The following is a 24,617-nucleotide window of genomic DNA, read 5'->3' as shown; positions in this document are numbered from 1 at the left end:
GGTAGCACCGTGCGGGATCCATCATTGGATCCGGACTCTATGCACACACAGTCCGGATCCCATAAGCGATCCCTTACGGCCTTACGATGTGGGACTCCCCTTTCCTGATCGAATTGCGACGATCCGAGCCGCTCAAAGTGTACAAAACGTGATTTTAAGGGAACTCGTGGAAAATCAGCAAAAAAAAAATGATCGAGAAGGGCTTGATCCGAGCAGTTTTTTATTGAACCGACTACTCGGATCAAGCCATTCCCTATCATTTTTTTTGCTGATTTCTTGCGGGTACCCTTAAAATCACGTTATGATTACTTTGAGCGGCTCGGATCGTCGCAATTCAATCGGGAAAAGGGAGTCCCGCACAGTAGCTGAGAAATCAGCAAAAAAAATGATCGAAAAGAGCTTGATCCGAGCAGTTTTTTGTTGAACCAATCACTTTGAACGGCTCGGATCGTCGCAATTCAATCGGAAAAGGGGAGTCCCGCACGGTAGCATCGTGCGGGATCCCTCATTGGATCCGGACTCTCTCTCTCTCTCTCTCTCTCTCTCTCTCTCTATATATATATATATATATATATATATATATATATATATATATCATGTTCATTATTAGATAAAGCTCCTGCAATCTACATTACAAAGTTACAGTGCGTGCACCTTTGCCAAAAACCTTACATATATATCTATATTATAAAACAGGATGGGTATCTTTAGAAATATTTCTTCTCAACGGTTCAGATTTCTCTTTAACACATATGTTATCTAACCATACAAACAAATCCAACGGTCCAAATTTCTCCACCCTTCACATACAAACCAATGGCAATTTAGTATATAACTTATGTTCTTTGGACAAAGATAGATGTGGTAATCTTCATTAAAAAGGAAATCTCGGCTGAATAGGAAAAAAAATAAAACACTTCCCATATATAATTGAGCAAGATTTGCCATCTACGTAAATCTTGGGAAATTGCCGACTTCCATTCCATATAAGATTTATATAGGAAATTGCAGATTTATATAGGAATTTGCCGATTTTCACTTCCCATATATAATTGAGCAAGATTTGCCATCTACGTAAATCTTGGGAAATTGCCGACTTCCATTCCATATAAGATTTATATAGGAAATTGCAGATTTATATAGGAAATTGCCGATTTTCACTTCCCATATATAATTGAGCAAGATTTGCCATCTACGTAAATCTTGGGAAATTGTCGACTTCCGTTCCATATAAGATTTATATAGGAAATTGCAGATTTATATAGGAAATTGCCGATTTTCCTATATAAGATTTTTTCCTATATATTACCTCTCGGAAGACATTCTTTATTATTTTTTTGGCCATCTAGCTATTGCTTTTTCTTCGACGATGGTTTCTCCTATTTTTCCCCCTGAAAATGTATATGTAGGTTTGATACACTAATTCTCAATCTCTTGAATTTTGTTACTTTTCTTTGAATTTTTTCTCGGAAGACATTCTTTATTATTTTTTTGGCCGCCTAGCTATAGCTTTCTCTTCGACGATGGTTTCTCCTATTTTTCCCCCTGAAAATGTATAAGTGGGTTTGATACACTGATTCTCAATCTCTTGAATTTTGTTACTTTTCTTCGAATTTTTCGTATTATGCAGGAGTGGTTCAACTTTCTGATGATCAATATTGAGACTGAATCTTTGAAAAACTACATATTAATGTGAGTAGTTTGATCCTTCGTTTCGTTTCTATGTTTTATTTTGACATTTGTTTTGTAGATAGATGGTTGGATTTTCTTTTATACTTTCCTCTGATATTTTCTTTTTGCAAGAGAAATTATCATATTGCTCAAGAGCAACCAGAGGGAAATGTGTGAAAAAGCTTATCACACGTTATTTTCTTTTTGTATTCTCTCTACCAATAATAGGTTAACAAATTCCTTCAATTTATTATTTTTTTACTTCTGTGTGACTCTGTCCTTTTCTACTCTTTTGCAGAGGATATTATAGGACGTTGTCTCAGATCACGTGCATTGTGCTGACTCTCCTTCATTTACTTTAATTTTAGATATGTTAATACAATTGATTTTCCATGTTATTTAAAGGTATGACGACCAATTTAAACTTCGTGATAATTTAAGTTAAGAGAATGTATTATGTTTCATGAAAGTAAAAGTAGCGTCATACTCTCATACTTCCATTCTGAATGATTATTCATGAAACATGCAGTATCGTGCATAGTTGAAAAATTACCCAAGACTTCTGTGTATATTGGTTTAAAAATCCTGCACGATTTGCATGAAACATACAGTATCGTGCGTAGTTTAAAAATTACCCGGGAATTTCATGTATATTAGTTTAAAAATGCTGCACGATTCCAAGTATACCCATTTACGACTTCCATGTATATTAGTCCTGTTTCATAATTTTTTCTATTTTAATAGGTGAAAATATTGTCATGCAAACTATACGGGAAAGTGGCAAACTGTACGATTCCAAGATTGTTTCTATTTTAATAGGTGGGACAAATAAATATTTGTTTTGTTAAGATAAATTCATAGTTTTGTTAATTTGCATTTTATCAGGTTTATGAAGCAGACGAATTCAGTTTTTTCTTTTTACTTATTGAAAGGAATCCGGAGTTTTCTTTAATGAAAGGCATTACCTTAATTTTGGTATTACATGCATTATGCTCTTTGTTGCCATAACATCTTTAGAGTTGTTAAGGGAGCTTTCTGGCCATTTTAATTCTAGGTATAAAATAGTCAAGCACTATTTAAGAAATTGTACGTTGGTAATCTAAAAATTCCAGGCGGTACCGAAATTTGAATCATATTAGGAGTTATCCTAATCAATCATGGTAGTCACAGAAATTTTTGGCTAATACTCCGAAAAATTGAGACTCTTTATGGTAATCTATAAACCTAATGCTATAATCAGCCCCTCTCTCTCTTCAGAACACGTTATTTCCCCACAATAAACCAAAACCGATGGCTAATTTTTTTTGAAGTAGCAAAAAATCCTACGTTCCCTACCTCTGAAATCCTATGTTCTTCACATTACGTTCCCTACCTCTGCTCTAAAACTACAGTTGTAGCAAAAAATACAAACGGATTTGTTTGTATGGGTAGATAATTAAAATCAGAATATTGCAATTTTGCAATCTATGTCTCTCTTATTTTTTTGTTCATTAGCAGAATTTACAACTTCACCACCTTTACCACAAAAAAAAAAAAAAAAAAAACCAAAAAAAAAAATGAAAAACTACAGCTGATATATATATATATATATATATATATATATATATATATATATTTTTTTTTTTTTGGTAATGATAAACTACATTGCAATCATTACCGTTTCTTCAACCACCTTTACCGTTTTTTTTGGTGATTCCAAAGTCTGAGCCATTAATGTCATTCCACTGAGTACCACACATCAGAAGATAGTTTCCCTTTATAGTATAAGTTGCAAGCTGGGGTGTTTGGATTTTTTGAGTTCTAAATGACCCTAACACAAATCTGAAAATGAGAATTTTGGCGAGCTATTACTTTTGTTATTTGTCTTTCAAAGATATTCACTTTGTGTTTTTTAAAATTCGTGTTTGATAGAGTGAAAAATAGGGGGCAGTGAATTTATTCTTTATGCCCTTTTTTGTGGTCCGACACGAATACGCGACACGACGGAAACACGTGGAGATATGTCTGGACACGCCACATGAGGTATCCAAGTGAATTTAACACTTTTTAAAAAGCTTTACGAGGATAACATATGTCACTTAAAAGTATTCCAACTGGGAGTTTAATTGTTGTCGACTTTATTCCCCTTTCGTTTGAATGGTATTGTTTGATCATATCACTACAGGACTAGCACATCCCTTTCCCTAGGTAATAATGTGATCAAATTATTACAGGACCAGCACATCCCTTTTCCTTGCTCTCTCCCCTATCACCAACCGTATGACCGAAAAGTGTTGCACTGTGCCTTCAGGCACGGGCATGCACTAGTATATATATATATATATATCGGGACGGTTCAAGGGACATCCAAAAAAACACCTAAAAAAACACCCCAAATATCAAACTCATAGTTTCCGATCAAATTTTTATGATCCGAACCGTTCAATGTGTGCAGAATGTGATTTTAAGGTGCCCGCGAGAAATTAACAAAAAAAAATGATCGGGAAAGGCTTGATTTGAGCAGTTTTTATTTGAACCGTTCAATAAAAAATTGTTCGAAACTGTTCGGATCAAGCCCTTCCCGGTCATTTTTTTTGCTGATTTCTCACGTGTATCATTAAAATCACGTTCTGATCACATTGAGCGGCTCGGATCATCAAAATTTGATCGGAAACTATGAGGTGTTTTCTTAGGTGTTTTTTTGGGTGTCTCCGGAACCGCCCCATATATATATATCCCATATATATATATATATATATATATATATATATATATCATGTTCATTATTAGATAAAGCTCCTGCAATCTACATTACAAAGTTACAGTGCGCGCACCTTTGCCAAACACCTTACATTGTCCTTTTGGTTGGTTTGGTTTTCCCATTTGGAAGAGTCTTGACAGAAGGGATACAGAGGTGATCATCACCTGCTCCCTTCTAAATGATGCCAATCAATGTCCTCTTCTTCAACCCCACGTAATTTAATTTCACGTTGATAAGTCCACACATTCAGGACCCACACATAACTTAATTTCCCGTTGATAAGTCCACACATTCAGGACCCACTAGATATTTCACTCAAACTGAAAACACCCAAAAAGAGAGTTGCACAAATGAGAAGTCTGGAATCGAGTTTGGAAATGATCAGCAAAACATTCTGTAGTTCTTGAGAGTTCAAAGCAGACATGAAGATGAGTCTAGCAACCAGATCTCTCTCGATTGATCTCATAGCCTTAATTCTCTCCCTCATCCCATTCCTTCAAATCAAAGCCCTTGCCCTTGACACAACAATATCATCCTTTAGTCTTTCCAGCACTATTAATGTTGCTGGCAACGAGACTGATTTCCATGCATTATTGGCCTTCAAGTCGAATATTTCCCCCGAATATCAAGATGCCTTGAGCTCATGGAATGAATCTCTCCATTTTTGCCACTGGCAAGGTGTCAAATGCGGTCGCCGACACGAACGAGTCACCTTTATAGACCTCACATCCAGAGGTCTAGCGGGTCCTTTGTCTCCGTACATCGGAAACCTTAGTTTTCTTTGGGAGCTTAGTCTCGGAAACAACACTTTTACAGGTGCAATTCCAATTGAACTCGGTAATCTTTTCAGGTTGCAAAAATTGAATCTTGGCATTAACGGTTTTGAAGGGAAAATTCCACCAAGCCTATCTCGTTGCTCCAATCTCAGGTACCTTAATGTACGTGAAAATAAGCTAGTTGGAGAGTTGCCAAAAGAACTTGCTTTTTCATTGCCGAGACTCATATCTCTCTACATTCGTGAGAATAATTTGACCGGAGGGATTCCTCCGTGGATTGGAAATCTTACTTCTCTGGAAGACTTTAATGCTGCTGGCAATCCTCTTGAAGGAAGTCTTCCAGATGCTTTGGGTCAATTGAAAAATTTAAGAGCACTTTGGTTGGGTTCCAGTCAAATTTCAGGTACCATCTCTCCTTCCTTATACAACCTATCGTTGCTGGAGTCGTTATCTGTGGCTTATAATCGACTTCAGGGTAGTCTTCCACCGACATTCGGTTTCATGTTCTCTCACCTTCAGATCCTTCAGCTAAATCGCAACCAATTTAATGGTCCACTTCCACTTTCAATATCCAACTCCTCGAAGTTGTTACAACTCATTTTGGGTTTTAATAATTTCAATGGAAAAGTAACAAATGATTTCGGAAGCCTAAAAAACCTCAGTGCAATAACTCTGGATATGAACAATTTTGAAGCTAAGGGATCTGATGGACTAGCCTTTCTTAGTTCTTTAACCAACTGTAGCAATTTGAGAGTGATAAGTATGGGGGAATGCCAATTTGGAGGGGTATTACCGAACTATGTGGGTAATCTGTCACTCTCTCTCTTTTGGTTGGTACTAGGTGGAAATAAATTGCATGGATCTATTCCATCAACAATAGGAAACCTTGTGAATCTGCAACACTTAGGTCTATATGATAACCTATTCACCGGTCCAATTCCCGATAGCATAGGTTATCTCCGTAAGTTGCAAAGGTTGGTATGTAGAACCAACACTATCTCTGGTAAAATTCCAGACTCTATTGGAAATTTGTCATTTCTGAATGAACTTTACTTGGGGGAAAACAGACTAGTGGGAGCCATACCGACGAGTCTTGGAGACTGTCGTAATTTGTTAATGATTGCACTTAATGAAAATTACCTTAATGGGAGCATTCCAAGACAACTTTTGATGGTCTCTTCTCTATCAATTGCGTTGGATCTCTCTCGCAACCGTTTGATTGGATCCCTGCCACCTGAGGTTGGATACCTAAAAAATTTAGTAGAAATCGATATCTCTGAGAATGGTTTGTTTGGTGAAATTCCTAGGACTCTTGGAAGCTGTAGCAGCCTTGAAAACTTGTATTTGCAGCAAAACTTGTTTCAAGGATCTATTCCTTCATCAATGGAATCTTTGAAAGGTATTCAAAATTTGGACCTTTCTCACAACAACTTATCCGGCCAAATTCCAAGATTCTTAGGGACTTTTTCCTTGAAGAATCTCAATTTGTCCTTCAACAATTTCGAAGGAGAGTTACCAATGAGAGGTGTCTTCACAAATGCAAGTGCCATATCTGTTGCCGGAAACTATAGGCTTTGTGGTGGCATTTCTGAACTACAACTACCTCGGTGCACCACAAAAAAATCAAGAAATAGGAAGTTTCTTTCGTCGACGTTGGGAATCACGGTAGCTTCAATACTCGTTGGTGTAATCATAGTGTCGTCTTTCATCATATGTTTGTTCAAGAAGAAAAGAAAGAAAAAACCTACAGTTTCATTGTTGAAAAATCCATTCTTGAAAGTCTCTTATGGAGAACTTCTTAACGCAACTGAAGGTTTCTCTTCGACGAATCTGCTTGGTTTTGGTAGTTTCGGTCGTGTGTATAAAGGTGTTATTGAACAAAATGGGGAGTTGGTTGTTGCAGTCAAAGTACTTGACCTTCAAACTCGTGGCGCTACCAAGAGTTTCATGGCAGAGTGTGAAGCCTTAAGGAATATTCGACACCGAAATCTAGTTTCAATCATAACTGCTTGTTCTAGCATGGATTTTCAAGGGAATGAGTTTAAAGCTCTAGTTTACGAGTTTATGCCGAATGGAAGTCTAGATAATTGGTTGCATCCTATTCCGGAAGCAAATAATGGGGAACGTGAGTTAGTGGGACTCGATCTTGTACAAAGAGTAGACATTGCCATAGATGTGGCTTGTGCACTCGATTATCTTCATCACCAATGCGAAATGCCAATTATTCACCGCGATCTAAAGCCGAGTAATATCCTTCTTGATGGAGACATGGTTGCCCATGTTGGAGATTTTGGTCTAGCTAGATTTCGTGTAGAGCTCACCACTCCAAGTGCTAGTAGTTCAAGTGCAATAAAGGGAACCATTGGATATGCAGCTCCAGGTATGAACAAACTTAATTCTGCCTCATCTCACCAAATTTCAGCTCAAGGGTAGTTAGTTAGACACCACGAAATTGTTAAATTGGTTGTGATCTGTCCATACCATTCAAGATATTGAATTTGGTATTTTCTCATCATGAAATAAATCATGCTCAATTGGTCGATTCCTTAAAAAACAAGGGAGTACCCAAAAAGAATGAGGGGGAGTACCGTTTACATGTTAGAGTAAATGTACTAGCTAATATTACAAACTCACATGGTGTGTTGAAATCAAGTTTTCTCGGACTCGGATTTCCTGTCCGAGTTTCCCTGTCCTACCCCTCTGTCCCAGCCTTCTCCAGCTGCCACGTTGCCCTCCCCAACTTTCTTCAACTTTTACTTCAACTCCGTTAGTTCAACCCCATTCCGTTTCCTAGCTTAAATGAATCTGACCTCTTTCTTTACCACCTGTCATCCCAAGAAACAATATTTATTCAAGTGCAGTAGGAAAACTACACTTCGGCACAAAAAAAATCCTAATGAGTATTTGGGTGGTTTTGGCCAAAACATGACTTAGTTTTTTGGTTTTTATTCATTTTTTTTGTATTTGTTAATTTTGCTTCAAACTTTTATGATTTATTGATTCGTCTTATCAAGAGGAATTGGGAAAGTAGATTTTTTTTTTATCAAAACTCAAAATTTCTTTAAAAAGACAAATAAGTCAAAAAGACTGGCTGCGTTATTTTAAACTTATAAGTCTAAAATTTATTTTGATATTTTTTACTTTTCGTAAGTTTTGGTTTAATAAGTTAAGTAACTTTTTTTTTGTCTTTATTCAAATTGAGGGTGCATTCTTTTTAACTTAATTTTCTTCTTCATTTTGTGTGTTTTGTTCGTCTTTTCTGAATTTTTGTTAGATTCGCGTGATATTTTTTGGATTAATCATCCATCTCAACGAGAAGGGTCTAAAAAATATAAAATTATGACAGAAAGCAAAAAAAAGTTTACTAAAGACGAAAAAAGTATTAAAACGACTGTCTTATTTGTCTAAATTGCCGTCTTATTTGAATTCTTTCAATATCGGTCTATATTTTTATACTTTTTCGATTCGTCTCATCGATGAGACGAATGGTTAATTCTAAAAATTACGACGAAAAACTAAACAAAACTTACGAAAAGTAAAAAATATCAAAATAAATTTTAAAGTTATAAGTTTAAAATAATGCAGCCAGTCTTTTTGACTTATTTTTGTCTTTTTAAAGAAATTATGAGTTTCAATAAATAAAAAAATACTTTCTTGATTCCTCTCGACAAGACGAATCAATAAATTACAAAAGTTTGACGCAAAATTAACAAATACAAAAAAAATTGAATAAAACCAAAAAACGAAGTCATTTTTTGGCCAAAACCACCCAAATACTCATTAGGATTTTTATTTTTATTTTTTAAAACAAGTGCCGAAGTGTAGTTTCCTACTGCACTGGAACAAATATTGTTTCTTGGGATGATAGGTGGTAAAGAAAGAGGTCAGATTCATTTAAGCTAGGAAACGAATAAAAGGAAACGGAAGGGGTTGAACTAACGGAGTTGAAGAAAAAGTTGAAGAGAGTTGGAGTGGGCAACGTGGCAGCTGGAGAAGGCTGGGACAGAGGGGTAGGACAGGGAAACTCGGACAGGGGATCCGAGTCCAGTTTTCTCTGTCTTTTGTATCACTTTTGTTATATGAAAAAAGGATTCTTTGGTTTTAAAGTTTGAATTTTGCGAATTGCAGAGTATGGTCTCGGAAGCAAGATGTCAACTAGTGGAGATGTTTATAGTTATGGTATCTTGTTGTTGGAGATGATAACAAGGAAGAGACCTACTGACAAACTGCTTGAGGCAGACCTTAATCTTCATAACTTTGCAAGGATTGCCTTGTCTCAACGTGTGATGGAGATTGTAGACCCTATGCTCTTAACCGAGGAGACAGATAGCAACAAAATGATGAAAAATTTGATCTCCCTCATCAAGATAGGACTAGCATGCTCTGCAGAGTCCCCAAAAGACCGAATGAACTTAAATATTGCACTCCATGAGCTTCATTTGGTCAAGAACAATATTTTGAAGGTAAGTAGTTGAAGATATTACTCAATATTTTGTAAATTCGTTCTTTTATGGTTTTGAACCTTTTCCTTTTCTCTGATATTGGCTTCAATCTTCCACGGTTTTATTTTTCTAGGGCAACATTGATAGCTAGACATTGTTGATAACTCAGGGTGTCCGAGCCAGCATACGCAATATGGGGACCCAACCGCGTTTGGATTGATTAAATTAGTACGAGTTGTTTTAATTAGTTACAGAGGTTAAGCATTATATGTCTTTGGTACATTTTGATATTTTGTAGTTTTGTCAACTACCACAGTCAGGAGTGTAGGGGTTCGATTTAGGAGATGGGACCTTCGCCTGAACTCAGTACTTCACTTCCGCTACTCCGTTTCTCCGCTGCTGACCCTGCAACAAGTCACTAAGGCTGGAATAGCCTAGTGACCCTCCGACGATCAAGTTAGATGTAAGGAGAGGTGTTTTTAGGTCTAGGGTTAGGATCAGATGGCATACCCTTCAAAGATGAATATCCCTTTGTATTTATAGACCTAGGTTAACTTGGGCTCCAAGCCAGTGCGTGGAGGTCACGCTTAGGTAACCGCCCTTGGTGACATCATAGATGATGCCACGGGATAAGACGGTTACGAAGCACATGGGCAGATGATCCTTTTCGCCACGTATTGCTCATGGTCCCCTCCTGCTATGCTGCATTCTGCCAAAAATCCCAAACGGAATGCACACCTCGGTAACTAACCGAAGTGGAAACAGGAGACTTGACGCCGAGCGAGTAATCAGAAAGATATACACAGGCCCATGTCAATATGAGGCCTCGGTTGATGGTGGTCCGGTTATATTACCGAGACAATTACCGAAGCCTCCACAAGGAGGAACCAAATCGTATCCTAAACTAGTTGTATAGCCATCCCTTTTCCCTCAAATTTCAACCTCAGTTCTTCCGTTTTTCATTCCCACTTTGGTAAGTTGTTAATACTCTTCTAAATCTTGTGTTTATCATCGTATATTATTATATTGTGATGCCTTAATATCTTTCTTTGAGTAAACTTTAGACTTAGCTTGAAAACTCCCATTAATGGAGTCATTTTTTCCCCTCTCTGTTTGAAGACCAGAACAAGTCTGGACGATAGGTACCTGTCCGGCGATCAGTCATCTTTAATTTTGAAATTTCCCTAGGACTTTATAAAACTCCGTTTTGGTTGATTCTTTCCCCAAAAGTTTCTATTTTGAATCTACTATGTAGGAAAAATATGAACAGAAAATAACACTCAGAATCTGCATCTCGAATTCATCCGTTTTCCATCCTGGTCCAATTCTGACCAGATTTGGTGTGTTTAGTTTTCACCCTACTTCTGGGCATTTCTAGACTTCGTGTTCTCGACTTGTCTTCCTAACATCTTTGTCTGTCCCCGTAAGATTACATAAATTTCTGAGTTAAATAGAGATGGGTTTTCATCGGTTTCTAGGACTGCTCTGTTTATAAACCATACCGTATAGCTCGAGCCTTACACGTTATTGATAAATTTCTTGTTGCTTAACGTACTTGTGTACTTGTGTGTGACGTATCATAACCTTAATAGGTTTGGTTTGATGTGTTTAGGTCCGAGCATCGGCGACTAGTAGCTCGCACGTTTGACAAGTTTGCTCGGCACGCTAGTCTCGGTGAGTCTTGTATATGCCTTACTTGAATTTTCGGATGAGAAGCATGCGTGCTTTGTTTTGGCTTAATGGCAGAACTTATTGTTTCGCATGTGCATTTAATATGTTGCAAATATAGTACAATGTTTACAAGGATTTCGAACCACGTGAAGAAAAAAAAGAAAATTTAAAATTGCCATGATTTTTATGAAAACGGATAATTTGGGATTCATAACTATTAATGACACGTGGTGTAACGCCCCGATTTTTTGGAATAAAATCGGAAGCATTAAATATTAATTTTTGAAAATTATTTAAATTAAATTCAAAATCCAAAACGGATAATTCATCCTAAAGATTCATCAATTACAAACCATTGTAGAAATACTAAAAATAGTCTTTGTGGCAATAAACTAGACAAAATAATCGAGCTGTCTTCTAGATTTGATACGGATCCCAAGCGTATTCTGGCTTGACTCCCACCTCTGGATTCTCCTCTGCATAAAACTGCTCACCTTCGGGATTCTGTGTCTCTTCTTGATTTTCTGCAAAATCTGGCACGAAAGCCAGGCAATCCGTACCTGAGTGATAGAGTTCACCCCATAACATAATCCAACCCAACTACCGCTCTTACTTTACAATTAGCAAGCAACATAATAATAATGTGAAAAGCAAAATAATGATGTACAAACACCAATTTATTACTATTCATTATTCTAATGTGAAATCTAAGATCTCTCCGCGAGATCTTTCCTCTCCCAACCGCTAGCCATGCTCGGTCCCATGAGATTACTTTCCTTTGCTGTCGCAGATACACCTAAGTTATATACTAAGTGTGCACCCTAATTACTACAACAAAGGGAAAGCTTATCATGCCTGAATCACAACTAGGATTCACTTATCTTATATACCACTTCACAAATTACTTCACAATCATCACTAGACTCCCGCCAGTCTATCAATTAATCACTGGACTCCTGCCAATTTCAATCTCATCACAAATCTAATCATATCTCAAAATCACGCCTGCAGGCAATCTAAAAATAAAACTTTTCAATTCATCCATTATCTAGCATCGTCTAGGTGAATTCTATTCGCATACCATCCCATATCTCTAGGGTCCAATCTAGCATTTCAAATCAAGTATCGGTGCAATATGCGATTAAAACGAATAATAATTAAGACAAATTACAAGCAGAACAATCACTCAACCTTTTATGAACGGGCCGTTGCCCTTAGTCTTGTATGGCCATGATGATAATAAGTAAGAACCTTTTAAAAGAATTTAAAAAAATATTTTTCTAGGCTCTCATTAATTATTTATAAGTAATTAGATTGATTAAAAAATAATTAAATACATTAATTAGGTAAAAATATTAAAATAATTAACATGACCTGAATAAGAGTCCTAGAGATCCTATGCAACCAGTTGAGTGTCAAAAGTTGGGTTCGGAGAGCCGCAGGATTATTTTAAATGAAGACGTTAAATAAAGTGGTCGAAAGTGAAGTAAATAGATAATAAATAATTTATAAATTAAAATATATTGAGGTTAACAAAGTTTCATCTTTGGAATGTAAGGAGTCTAAATAAAATTACTCGAGCATTAATAATATGGTTTATAAGGTCGTAAGGTAATTTTGATTGGAAACACTAATAAAATAACAATAAATAGTAAATTAAATAAAAAATATTAAATTAACAAGATATCATCTTTGAGATGCAAGGAGTCTAGAAAAAAATAATTTGGATGTTAAAATGTTGTTTGGAAGGTTGTAAAGATTTTTCGTTTATAAACTTTGATAGATAACTAATACTCCCTCCGTCCCAAATTGGATGTCAATTTTTGATATCTGTGCCAATTTCAATTACTTATATCTTTCAATATGGATCTCAAAATATATGCAATATGGATCTTGTTTGATGGTTCTTGATTAGTTCTATTATACAAAGTTTTCAAACTCATGAAAAATATTATAGATTGAAAGATATAAGCGATGAAAAATGACACGAGTTTTAAAAATTGTCATCCATTTTGGGACGGAGGGAGTAAATAATTTAATAAATAGATAATTAAATAAAAAAATGATCTTAACAAGTTATGATCTTTGAGGTGTGAAAAGTCTAGGAAAAATAGTCCGGGTGTCAAAAATGGTGTTCGAGATGTCAAAAAGTCGATTCGAACTAAAACTGTACCCACTGCAAGGTCTGACCGGGTTGACCTTGCTGCCCGCAAGGTCAGAGACCTGGTTCTTGCGGCTGGAGAAACCCGAAGGTTGCGGCCGCAAACTCCATGTCAGATTTCGTTTTTTTGATTGTTTTGGCTTAGTTTCGATGCATGCGATCGTTCGGGGCATAGGGTCAAGCATATAAACACTTAATATACTTAGAGAAGAGATTGGAATGGATTATAATACCTTGAATCGGATCGAATTGATTTAAAAACGAATCTTGAATTTTGGGGAAGAAGACTTCGGGTTCTTTGGTAGGGAGACTTTGGGACCAAATTGGACGATGCTTGGTGATGCTAGGAGTTGTGGGAAGAGTTTGGAACGATCGAATTGGATTTCGGTTGGGTCTTGGTACAAAACCCATTTTTCTCTCTCTTTCTTTCTCTCTCTAAAACTCCATGGCTTGGTGATGCATGAGAAATATTGTGGTATGCCCTAGGCTCGGAGTGATGGGGTATTTATTGGCGAATTTTAAAGAGGGTGATGAAATTGAATTTAATAAAAACTCTACCTCTTGGGCTTTAAGATGGAACGAGATGGGGACGAATAAATGGTCAGGGAGGAAGTAGAGACTGAGTAGGAAAGAAAGAGATGAAAGGAGTTTGTATTTGTGCATGCATGCAAATTGTAAAGAAAGAAATAAAAAAAATAAAACTAAAAAAATAAGGTAATTAGGATAATGTAATTATAATTGTATATATCCATTAAGGAGAGAATTTTATTATTAAGAATAATGCTTTTTAAATATTATTATTATTGTTAAAAAATTACGGGTTGTTACAACCTATCCCTCTTGACAAAATTTCGTCCTTGAAATTTGAGTGTACCTTTAGGAGGAAATAGATTCGGAGCTTCGTATGGTGCCATGTCTATGCTGGATTGATAGCCGTTGTTATAGGCGAACTCGACTAAGGGTAGGTGTCGTTCCCAACTTCCCTTAAAGTCCAAAGCACAGGCACGGAGCATGTCTTCTAAAATTTGGATTGTTCTTTCGGATTGTCCGTCCGTCTGTGGGTGAAATGTGGTGCTGAGATGAAGGTCAGTTCCCAATGCTTTCTGTAGGCTATTTCAAAAGGTCGTAGTGAATCGTGAATCCGATCACTCACAATGGATACGGGTACACCGTGTAATCGCACGATTTCTCAGATGTAGAGTCTGCTGAGAGAGTCCATTGGGTCCGTCATCTTCATGGGTAAAAAGTGGGTGGATTTGGTTAAACGATCGACTATCACCTAAAATGGTGGTGTTTGATTGCAGAGACCTAGGTAGTCCTGTCACAAAATCCATGGCGATATGTTCCCACTTCCATCCGGGTATAGGCAAGGGTTGTAGGGTTCCGCCGGGCTTCTGGTGTTTCGCTTTTACTTGTTGGCAGGTGAGGCATGTTGAAACGTATTTGGCCACGTCCTTCTTGATTCCAGCCCACCAGTACTGTCGGCGGAGGTCTTGGTACATCTTGGTGCTCCCTGGGTGGACGGCGAAATTGGAATGGTGGAATTCCTTAAGTACTGCTTTCCGGAGGGTACCGATGTCTGGTACAAAAATTCTTCCCTGGAAGCGAAGGCTCTTATCAGCGTGGATCTCCTACCCGGCTGCTGCTTTCCCAATTGAGAATTGATGTCGGATAAAGTCGTATTCTTGTTCAAAGGTTTGGGCTAAAAGAATTTCTCGGTGTAAGGCTGGAGTTGCGACTATGGCGAAGAGACACGCGTCAGTGCCTTCTGCGGTTGGTTGCAATTTAAAGCTGTTAAGGTCTTCCATCATTTTCCATTCTCTTATAGCTAAACTAGCCACTTGTCCTCGGTTCTTGCGACTCAGCGCATCAGCGACTACGTTTGCCTTTCCAGGATGATAGGACATTGTGAAGTTGAAATCCTTCAAGTATTCCACCCATCTCCTTTGCCTCATGTTTAGCTCTTTCTGGGTAAACAAATATTTCAAACTTTTGTGGTCCGTAAATACCTCGAATTGCTCTCCGTATAGATCGTGTACCACTGCTGCCAGTTCCAAATCGTGAGTTGGATAGTTCCTTTCATGCGGCCTCAACTGTCGGGATCCGTAAGCAACGACTTTTCCATTTTGCATGAGTACAGCTCCCAATCCATCTTTGGATGCGTCGCAGTACACGGTATACCCTACGTCTCGTTCGGGTATGATCAATATAGGAGCACTAGTCAACCTCTTCTTAAGTTCTTGGAAGGATCTCTCACATGCTTCGTTCCATTCAAACTTAACCCCTTTTTGGGTCAGTCGCGTCAATGGTTTTCCCAAGATGGAGAAATCCTGAATGAATCTTCTGTAGTAGCCGGTTAATCCCAAGAAACTTCTAATCTCGAATACCGTAGAAGGTCTTTTCCAGTCCATGATTGCTTCTACTTTGTTGTCGTCGATTGAGATTCCTTTCTCTGACACCACGTGTCCCAAGAATTTGACTTCTTTCATCTAGAATTCACATTTGCTGGCCTTCGCATACAAATGGTTGTCTCGAAGTACTTGGAGGACAATTCTCAAGTGGTCTTCGTGTTCTTTCTCCGTTGGAGAGTATACAAGGATGTCATCGATGAACACTACCATAAATTTGTCCAAGTACAGCGTGAAAATTTGGTTCATCAGGCACATGAAAACAGTAAGAGCATTGGTAAGATCGAACGGCATGACTATGAACTCGTAGTGTCCGTAACTCGTGCGGAACGCCGTCTTAAGTATGTCACAATCCCGGATTCGCAATTGGTGATATCCAGATCTTAGATCAATCTTCGAGAAACAAGTCGACCCTCTCAGTTGGTCGAACAAGTGGTCTATTCTCGGTAGAAGATATCGGTTCTTGATGGTGACTTTGTTGAGTTAGCGGTAGTTGATACAAAGTCGAAGCGTTCCTTCTTTCTTTTTGACGAATAGCGTTGGAGCTCCCCATGGTGAGGTACTAGGTCGGATAAAACCCTTCTCTAAAAGTTTCTGTAGTTGTGTTTTCAACTCTCGTAGTTCTGCTGGAGCCATTCGATACGGGGCCATTGAGATTGGGGCCGTGTCAGGTTGTAGCTCGATGGTGAAATCCAATTCCCTTGGCGGCGGTAGTCCTGGTAATTCCTCTGGGAATACGTCCTCGTACTCGCAGACAACGTGAGGGAGGTCCAACTCCATTCGGTCTGTTTCTTCCAATTTAAGACTCGCTAACCATCTAGCGAGCTTCCTATGCCACTTCGTTTTGTGCGCGTGGGGTGCAGAAGGGTCTTGTCTATCCCCTTTAAACTTAAAACTCGTTCCATCTGGTGAATGGGCTATCACCATCTTTCGATGGCAGTCTATGACATCTCGGTGCGCAGTCAACCAGTCCATTCCGAGTATGACGTCAAAGTCCGTTATTTCGATTACTCGTAAGTCGCATGTTAACCGCAAGTTCGATACTTCTAGTTTGCACCCTTTACAAATTAGTACTACCGAAATCTTACCCCCTAATGGTGAGGTCACATGCATAGTTGTCTTTAAAGGTTCAGTTTTTTATCCAATGGTAGATACACATGCGGCAGATACGAATGAATGCGAAGCTCCAGAATCAAATAGTGCTTGAACGCATGTAGTATAAAGAGTGAGGGTACCTTGGATTACTGCAGGGTCCATCTCCTCTTCTGTTCCTTGCAGTGCAAACACCCTTCCAGCATTGGGCTGGATTGGCCCGTTTGATCCTCTGTTCTGAAAAGGGCGAGTTGGCGGTTGGTTCCACCCACCACGAAGCTGGTTTTGTCCTCCGGGTTGGTTACCATTCCAAACCGGCCTAGCTTGATTCTGATTCTGATTTCCAAGTCCAGCGTCCTAACCTGATTTTGCGGCGGTCCTCCATAGTTTCCAACGCCGTTCAACCTAGGACAATTCCTCTTGATATGTCCCTCCTCTAGGCAGTAATAACAGCGGTGGTCTAGGTTTTTATTCTGGGGAAGGAGGTTGCGGTTTGGTCCAAGGTTAGGGTTTGGGCCTCGGTTCGGTGCTTGGATCTGGTTCGGATTAGGGTTAGGGTTTCGATTGAACCCTGGATTGGGGTTTCTCCAAGCTGGGTTGGATTGTAACGGTTGCAGGCGAGGGTAGTTTTGGTGATAGGGTTGAGAGGTTGGGGTACCCCTGTTGTTAGGGTTGGTGCGGATGGGTCCTCCAACTGCAGGTATTGCCTTCTTCTACTCACGCCTTGTCTTGAAATCCACGTTTTTTCTCTCCATCTTAAGTGCGCATTGCACCACTTGTGAGTAGGTGGGAAGTGTCTGTGCCACTACTGCTCGGCGTGTCTCATTGAGTCCCCACTCAAATTTTTTTGCCTTGTCGTCATCAGTAGGTATGATTGTTGTGCCATAGCGAGACAATTCTTCAAATCGTGCTGCGTACTAGGTCACGGTCATTGTGCCCTGCTCGAGGTTCATGAATTGCAAGGCCAGTGCTTGTTTGACAGGTGTTGGAAAGTACTTGTCAAGGAAAATTTCCTCGAACCTTTCCCAAGTCATTGTTCCCACATCATGGGTGTTCTTCATCAGGTTCCACCAATGTTGAGCTTCACCTTGCATCTGATAGGTGACTAGAGCAATTCGATTGCTGGCTTCTTGAATGTCTAGGGTTTCAAGAATTTTCTTGATTTCTTCCAACCAAGCTTCCGCAGCTATGGGGTTAGGTTCTCCTTGAAAGTAGGGAGGGCAACGCTTGCAGAATTCATTCAGTGCCTGACTTCTGGTCATTGGTCCTCGAGGTGTGTGCAAGGCTCCGCGCTGGTTCTGGTTATTTGTAGTCGCAACGGCAATGAATGCTTGCATGAGTTGGACTAGTTCGCTAGTCCCAATTTGGTTGTTGAGTTGAGGGGCTCCATTTTATCCATTGTTTTGCTCGTTATTCCAGTTGTCTCTCGTTTCTTCCATCTAGATACCGTTATGTTATAATTTATTAAGGGGGGTTTATTATAAGAACATATATATTTGTATATTTATTATATTCATGGAAGCAGAACCTCATAAGAAACTTTTCTTTTATTAACAAAACGAATCAAACACATCATTCATGTCAAAACATATTACTCAAATGTGTAGCTACTAAAAGTCAAGATAATTTCCACTACCACAATTGTTTTCCTAGACAGAAATAAAACATAAAACAAAATAAAAATAAAAATGTACTGCGCATGAATAACTAGTGGGTGCTAAAGAAATTGATCAATCGAAAAGCATTGAAAAATGCTCTTCTAGAAGACTCTGCTTTTCGATGGTGTCCTCTGTGAGCCCGTAGCAATGCCATGTTACTCGCCATAGTGGTTTCTGCTGTCCTTCGTTGGGGTTTGGGTAGTTATAAGGTTCTAGACGGATGGGTATCTCTGTATAGGTGACGTGATCGGTGAAGTCGGCATTCTCTGTAACGATACGATGCTCTTGCTCGGGGTGGGACCTTGCGACTCATGAGTAATGGATGCGGTCGGTGTAGTGTTCCTGAAATCCTTGGAGTACAGCAATGAGATAATATCCATTATAGCATGGGGCTAGGTAAGCTGATTGTGCCCTGATCTTAAATGGGCAAGGGTATAGCGGTTCTAGCTGTATATAGACCCAAGTGTTTGGACCATAGTCGGAATGGTGTCCTAACCATGGAATTCCTGCGGGTCGAGCCATCTTAGGATGAGGTGGAGGGTCGACATCTATGACTTCACACTCACTGTCTGATTCTTCCATTGGTACGGGAGCTGGAGAAGGTAAAGGTTCCTGCATTTCGAGCCGTTGGTTTGTCAGCCACAACTGCAGCTCGGCATCCATATCTCTTGGTGCATCTATGGGTAAGAGCCAGCCATAATCATCCATCTTCGGTTCTGCCAAAAATCCATCGTCACTGTCACTGCTATTTTCAGCATCTTCTTCCAATTCTGGTTCAGCATTGCCCATCTCTTCATCCTGTTTCTGTACCTGTTCGTCCTCTGGTACTATTGGCTCCTTCTGCTCTGGCTACTAAGGGCCCAAACGGTAGTCGTGGTTTGATCCTAGAAATGGAGGCTCTTCTGGGTCTTCCTCCTCCTCGGGGGGTTCCTCGGGATCTCCCTCTTCCTCAGGGGGTTCTTCGGGATCTCTCTCTTCTTCAGGGGGTTCTTCGGGATTCCCTCGCAGTCCCACTTCTACTCCAAGGATGTAGGCTAGTATGCCTCGTATCTTGAGATCTTCAACGGTGGAGCGGGTGACGGCGTCGGCGAGAGCTGTAATCCTTTGGTGAGCCTGTCTCATCCGATAGAGGGTAGGGAACATTCCTGCCAAATAGTCATCTCCCATTGGAAAATCTGGGGTGGCTATCATGAATGCGCTTAGGTTTTCTACTTCCGCAGTTAGCTGGGCCACCTCATCCTCTTTCTGAGTATTGGAAGGATTATGGTGCTGGTCTGGGGTAGGAATCGAGGGTTGGTTATCCATATCCCTATAATGTGAGTAATAGGGTTCGCTCCTGATATCAAAGCCTGGTATGCTTTCTAGAATGTCTAGAATTTCCTTCTCGAGATTAGCCCTTCTCCATGGGCTTGGATGCTGAGCCATGTATACTTCCCTCTGGTTTGGCAGATTCGCCATCAGCTGTTGATACTGAGCATACATAATTGGGAACTCAGTAGGTACGTAAGGGTCTCAGAACGAGAAGTTGGATCCTACGATGTTTTCCAAGAAGTCTTGCAATCTGGTCCATTTATCGGCTAGTTGGTCTACAAATGTGGGGTCCATCTATAAAAGCAAGAAAAATATATTTATCGTTAGGTTTCGGTATATTTCAAACAGTGTCATTTTAAACTTGTAGCGAAATACTCAATCTGATGTGATCTACCCAAACTACCCAAGACTGAGGGTTTGAACCTATGCTCTGATCCCAAGTTGCTACGCCTCGATTTTTTGGAATAAAATCGGAAGCATTAAATATTAATTTTTGAAAATTATTTAAATTAAATTCAAAATCCAAAACAGATAATTCATCCTAAAGATTCATCAATTACAAATCATTGTAGAAATACTGAAAATAGTCTTTGTGGTAATAAACTAGACAAAATAATCGAGCCGTCTTCTAGGTTTGATATGGATCCCAAGCGTATTTTGGCTCGACTCCCACCTCTGGATTCTCCTCTGTATAAAATTGCTCACCTTCGGGATTCTGTGTCTCGTCTTGATTTTCTGCAAAATCTGGCACGGAAGCCTGGCAATCCGTACCTGAGTGATAGAGTTCACCCCATAGTATAATTCAACCCAACTACCCATCTTACTTTACAGTTAGCAAGCAAAATGATAATAATAATGTGAAAAGCAAAATAAGAATTTACAAACACTAATTTATTACTATTCATTATTCTAATGTGAAATCTAAGATCTCTCCGCGAGATCTTTTTTCCCCCAACCGCTAGCCATGCTCGGTCTCATGAGGTCTCTTCCCTTTGCTGTCGCAGATACACCTAAGTTATATACCAAGTGTGCACTCCAATTACTACAACAAAGGGAAAGCTTATCATGCCTGAATCACAACTAGGGTTCACCTATCTTATATACCACTTCACAATCATCACTGGACTCCCGCCAATTTCAATCTCATCACAAATCTCATCATATCTCAAAATCACGCCTGCAGGCAATCTAAAAATAAAACTTTCTAATTCATCCATTACCTAGCATCGTCTAGGTGAATTCTATTCGCATACCATCCCATGTCTCTAAGGTCCAATCTAGCATTTAAAATCAAGTATCGGTGCAATATGTAATTAAAATGAATAATAATTAAGACAAATTACAAGCAAAGCAATCACTCAACCTTTTATGAATGGACCGTTGCCCTTAGTCTTGTATGGCCATGATGATAATAAGTAAGAACCTTTTAAAAGAATTTAAAAAAATATTTTTCTAGGCTCTCATTAATTATTTATAAGTAATTAAATTGATTAAAAACTAATTAAATACATTAATTAGGTAAAAATATTAAAATAATTAACATGACCTGAATAAGAGTTCTAGAGGTCCTATGCAACCAGTTGAGTGTCAAAAGTTGGGTTCGGAGAGCCGCGGGATTATTTTAAATGAAGACGTTAAATAAAGTGGCCGAAAGGGTCAGATCTGAGGGAGGAGAAAACGAAAAGAAAAAAATCAAAGGGAAGAGGGGGAAGAAAGAGGAGAGCAGAGAAGGGAGAGCGGATGGAGGAGGATGAGCCCGGGGGAGGAGGGAGAGGGGCACTTCTCCCCAAGCATAAAAGCTAGGCGGTGTGACTTCTCAAAATCACCTTAATCCTTTTTAATTGACTTGTGGAAATTACCATTACATTTTGAACCTTGCGGATTAGTAACATTAAAACTCTGTTGGTACTAACAAAAATAAGTTTAGAGGGGCTACCAGTGGCAAAATCAGGATTTTGACCCTGGGGGGTCGGCTTAGTAGAAATATATTTTCATCGGAACGTATACTTATTACTATATTATAAAGTTTTTGTTTTCTAATACATTACATTTGGACAATGAAATGATTCTAGCTAGCCTACTACTGTTAAAGTATTCTAATTATTTTATTTTTTTCTGTAGGCTACTTCAATTGTCACGAGCCTTCTGGGTTTGAGTGAACAAATGACATTAGACAGAGCTCAATGAATAAAAAAGATTTATGTACCAACCCCAATTGATTTGGACATGAGGCTCGGTTAGATTTGATTTGGTATGAAAGAAATTGAGAAATAAAAATATAAAATAATCGGGTTTTTTTTTTATCAAATCCAACCGATTTTTTATTAAATCAAACTAAAATTATTATTAATAATAGGGCAAATTTCACTCCAACCCCCTGATGTAGAGACCCGAAAAATCCTTAATTATTAATATACTTGTTGAATGTCTAATCGGAAAATTGTGGTTTATTTGGTGGCTAATTAGATTGGGGATTGAAGTGAATGAATTGAGAATTGAGGGAGTGTTTGTGTGATTTGGAAATGTAGGAGTATAAATAGTGGGTGTGTATGTGTAGGGGATTATTTCATCCCCAAATATCTCTCTCTCATCCGTTCTCCCTCTCTCATTAGCTGGCCTTCTCTCTCTCCTTTCATCTTACACAAAACTCCACTCCATCTCTCAAGATCTCCAAGAATCAACCTCCCTCCGGCCTTGCATCCACGTTCTTAAGCTCGGAAATCCTTGGGTCAAGCTTGGAGAAGGGTTTTCTTTGATTTTGAAGTTCAAAAAGGCTAGGGCTTACTCAAATCTCGTAGATCTTGGTGTTCATCGCGAGGTAGGGACTTCTTTACCTCTTTTATGTGTTTATATGTTGATATAATATGAGAATCGAGCCTTGATCGCCTCCCTTCGTTCGTGTCGAAAGCTGTCGAAATCTGCAGAAATCGCCCAAAATCGTGTAGGGATCGATCCCCCATTTCATTTCTGGTCCAGCAAGCCCAGGGATCGATCCCTGGTGATGGGGGGATCGATCCCTCCCCTCTCTGGAATTTTCTACTCGTCTTTCGAATTTCAGCCCAACTTCAAATAGTCATAACTTTCTCGTCCGATGTTCAATTCATGCAAACTTTATATCGATTCGAAGGTCTTGAAGTTAGCTTTTCATTGCCATCAAAATTACCTAAAGAATCCAAGTACACAGAAAGTTATGACTGTTAGAGTGAGGGTATATCAGCCTTCCAACATCTGTTGGCTACTCCTTTGATTGTTGTTTTGTCATTATGACTTCCTACGATTAGTGGATGATATTCTTGACCCATTGGCCTCCTGTTAGTGAGTAATGAATAAGGAATTGCTTAGTTGAAATTTCATTTAAATACTTTCTATCCATTGTTGGCACTTGTGAATGTTTATGCAATTTGTGATTGATTGATTACTTGTGAACGTTTGTGGCATGTTTGTGACATGGTTGGCATATTGTAAGATGTTCTAGGTATGAATATGACCTTGGAAAAGTCTTGACTTGCGCATAGAGGGAGAACTTGTTGTTTGAGTCAGAGGTGGTTTAGGAAGTCTCATAACGCAAGGGGTGGTAACATGAAGACTTAGGTGGGTTACGTAACACAAGAGGTGGTAATACGGAGACCCAAGTGTTGGGGAATGCCGAGACGCATGGGGTGGTAACACTGTAATCCTCGTGGTGTTATACGGCAACGCAAGGGGTGGAAATTGGTGTTAGTGAGTCGTGTCGAGGTGGTTGAATTGCTTGAGTATTGCGAGCTATATGGTATAATGTGATTATAGCATATCTTAGAACGATTTCCTTGAGTGAGTGGCATAACCATGAGTTGGTTGTATTCATTGTTTGGGCTATTTCCTCTTGTTTTCCTTTCTTTGCACATATCACCATGTTTTCATATAAAGTTGGTAAAGATTTTTCTACTGGGCTAGTGTAGCTCAACCTAATCTTTCTTTTCAGGTTCAAGTGCCAGTCAGTAATTCGCATGCATTCGTATGCTTGGGTGTGAAGGATATTTTTTTTGGAAGCTAACCGTTTTAGTTACTTAACCATCTAAGTAATTGACTTTCTTTGAATTTAAGATGGGTCTGTAACCAAGTATTCTTGAATCCCCTTTTTCTAAAATATTTGTAATATTCTAAACAGATTTGTACTCGTACATAAGTTTATTCCGTGGCTGGTGTGCCAAGGTTGTAATTCCTTAAATCTTGGGGGTTGGTATGTAAACTTAAACAGGTGGAAACTCTTTTGGGTATTTATTTATGATATGCGAGAAATCTTTATCGAAATGTATTATTTATTTACGTTGAAAATCGAGGGCGTGACACCTGAGGTATCTCACAATGATGGAAAGTACCCCTCAATTTTGAAAAATGACAGAGATCTCTCCTATTTCAAAGTTTGGGTTTCATTCCGTTAGTTCCGCTAGTGAGACGAACGGAAAATGAAATCTTAAATTTCATTTAGTTTTAAGGCTCTTTTGGGGCTCTCATCGAAAGCCCTAGAGCCAAAAATTAATTATGACTCTTTAGGATAAAATGATCAGAAAAATAAAATCTTTGTACCGATTCAAACAGATTGAAAATTGAATTACTTAAGTATCTGCTATTCATTTCGTTATATGACTCCCTTAGGACTCTCATTGAAAGTCCTATAGCAAAAAATTAATTATGATCATTTATGACA

At 38.8% G+C, this 24,617-nt stretch overlaps 1 protein-coding gene across 2 annotated transcripts in view; it reads left to right on the top strand.

Moving 5' to 3' along the window:
• Nucleotides 1-24,220, top strand: part of LOC131324437 (probable LRR receptor-like serine/threonine-protein kinase At3g47570) — a 34,674-nt gene extending 10,454 nt beyond the window's left edge. Inside the window, exons 1-4 of one of the 2 annotated variants that reach the window (XM_058356400.1) lie at nt 4,722-7,567; nt 9,316-9,650; nt 11,242-11,303; nt 23,892-24,220. In XM_058356400.1, coding sequence (XP_058212383.1) covers nt 4,834-7,567; nt 9,316-9,650; nt 11,242-11,277 — 3,105 coding nt within the window. In that variant the 5' untranslated portion in view covers nt 4,722-4,833 and the 3' untranslated portion in view covers nt 11,278-11,303; nt 23,892-24,220. Of the gene's footprint in view, nt 1-4,721; nt 7,568-9,315; nt 9,651-11,241; nt 11,304-23,891 lie in introns of those variants that run through there. The other variant, XR_009199350.1, reaches the window with a different exon arrangement.
• Nucleotides 24,221-24,617: the final 397 nt, after the last annotated feature.

This window comes from Rhododendron vialii, chromosome 4a, assembly GCF_030253575.1.
Source record: "Rhododendron vialii isolate Sample 1 chromosome 4a, ASM3025357v1".
Classification (NCBI taxonomy): domain Eukaryota; kingdom Viridiplantae; phylum Streptophyta; class Magnoliopsida; order Ericales; family Ericaceae; genus Rhododendron; species Rhododendron vialii.
Note: the sequence above shows the minus strand (reverse complement) of the source record. Positions and strands in the feature narration are given on the sequence as shown.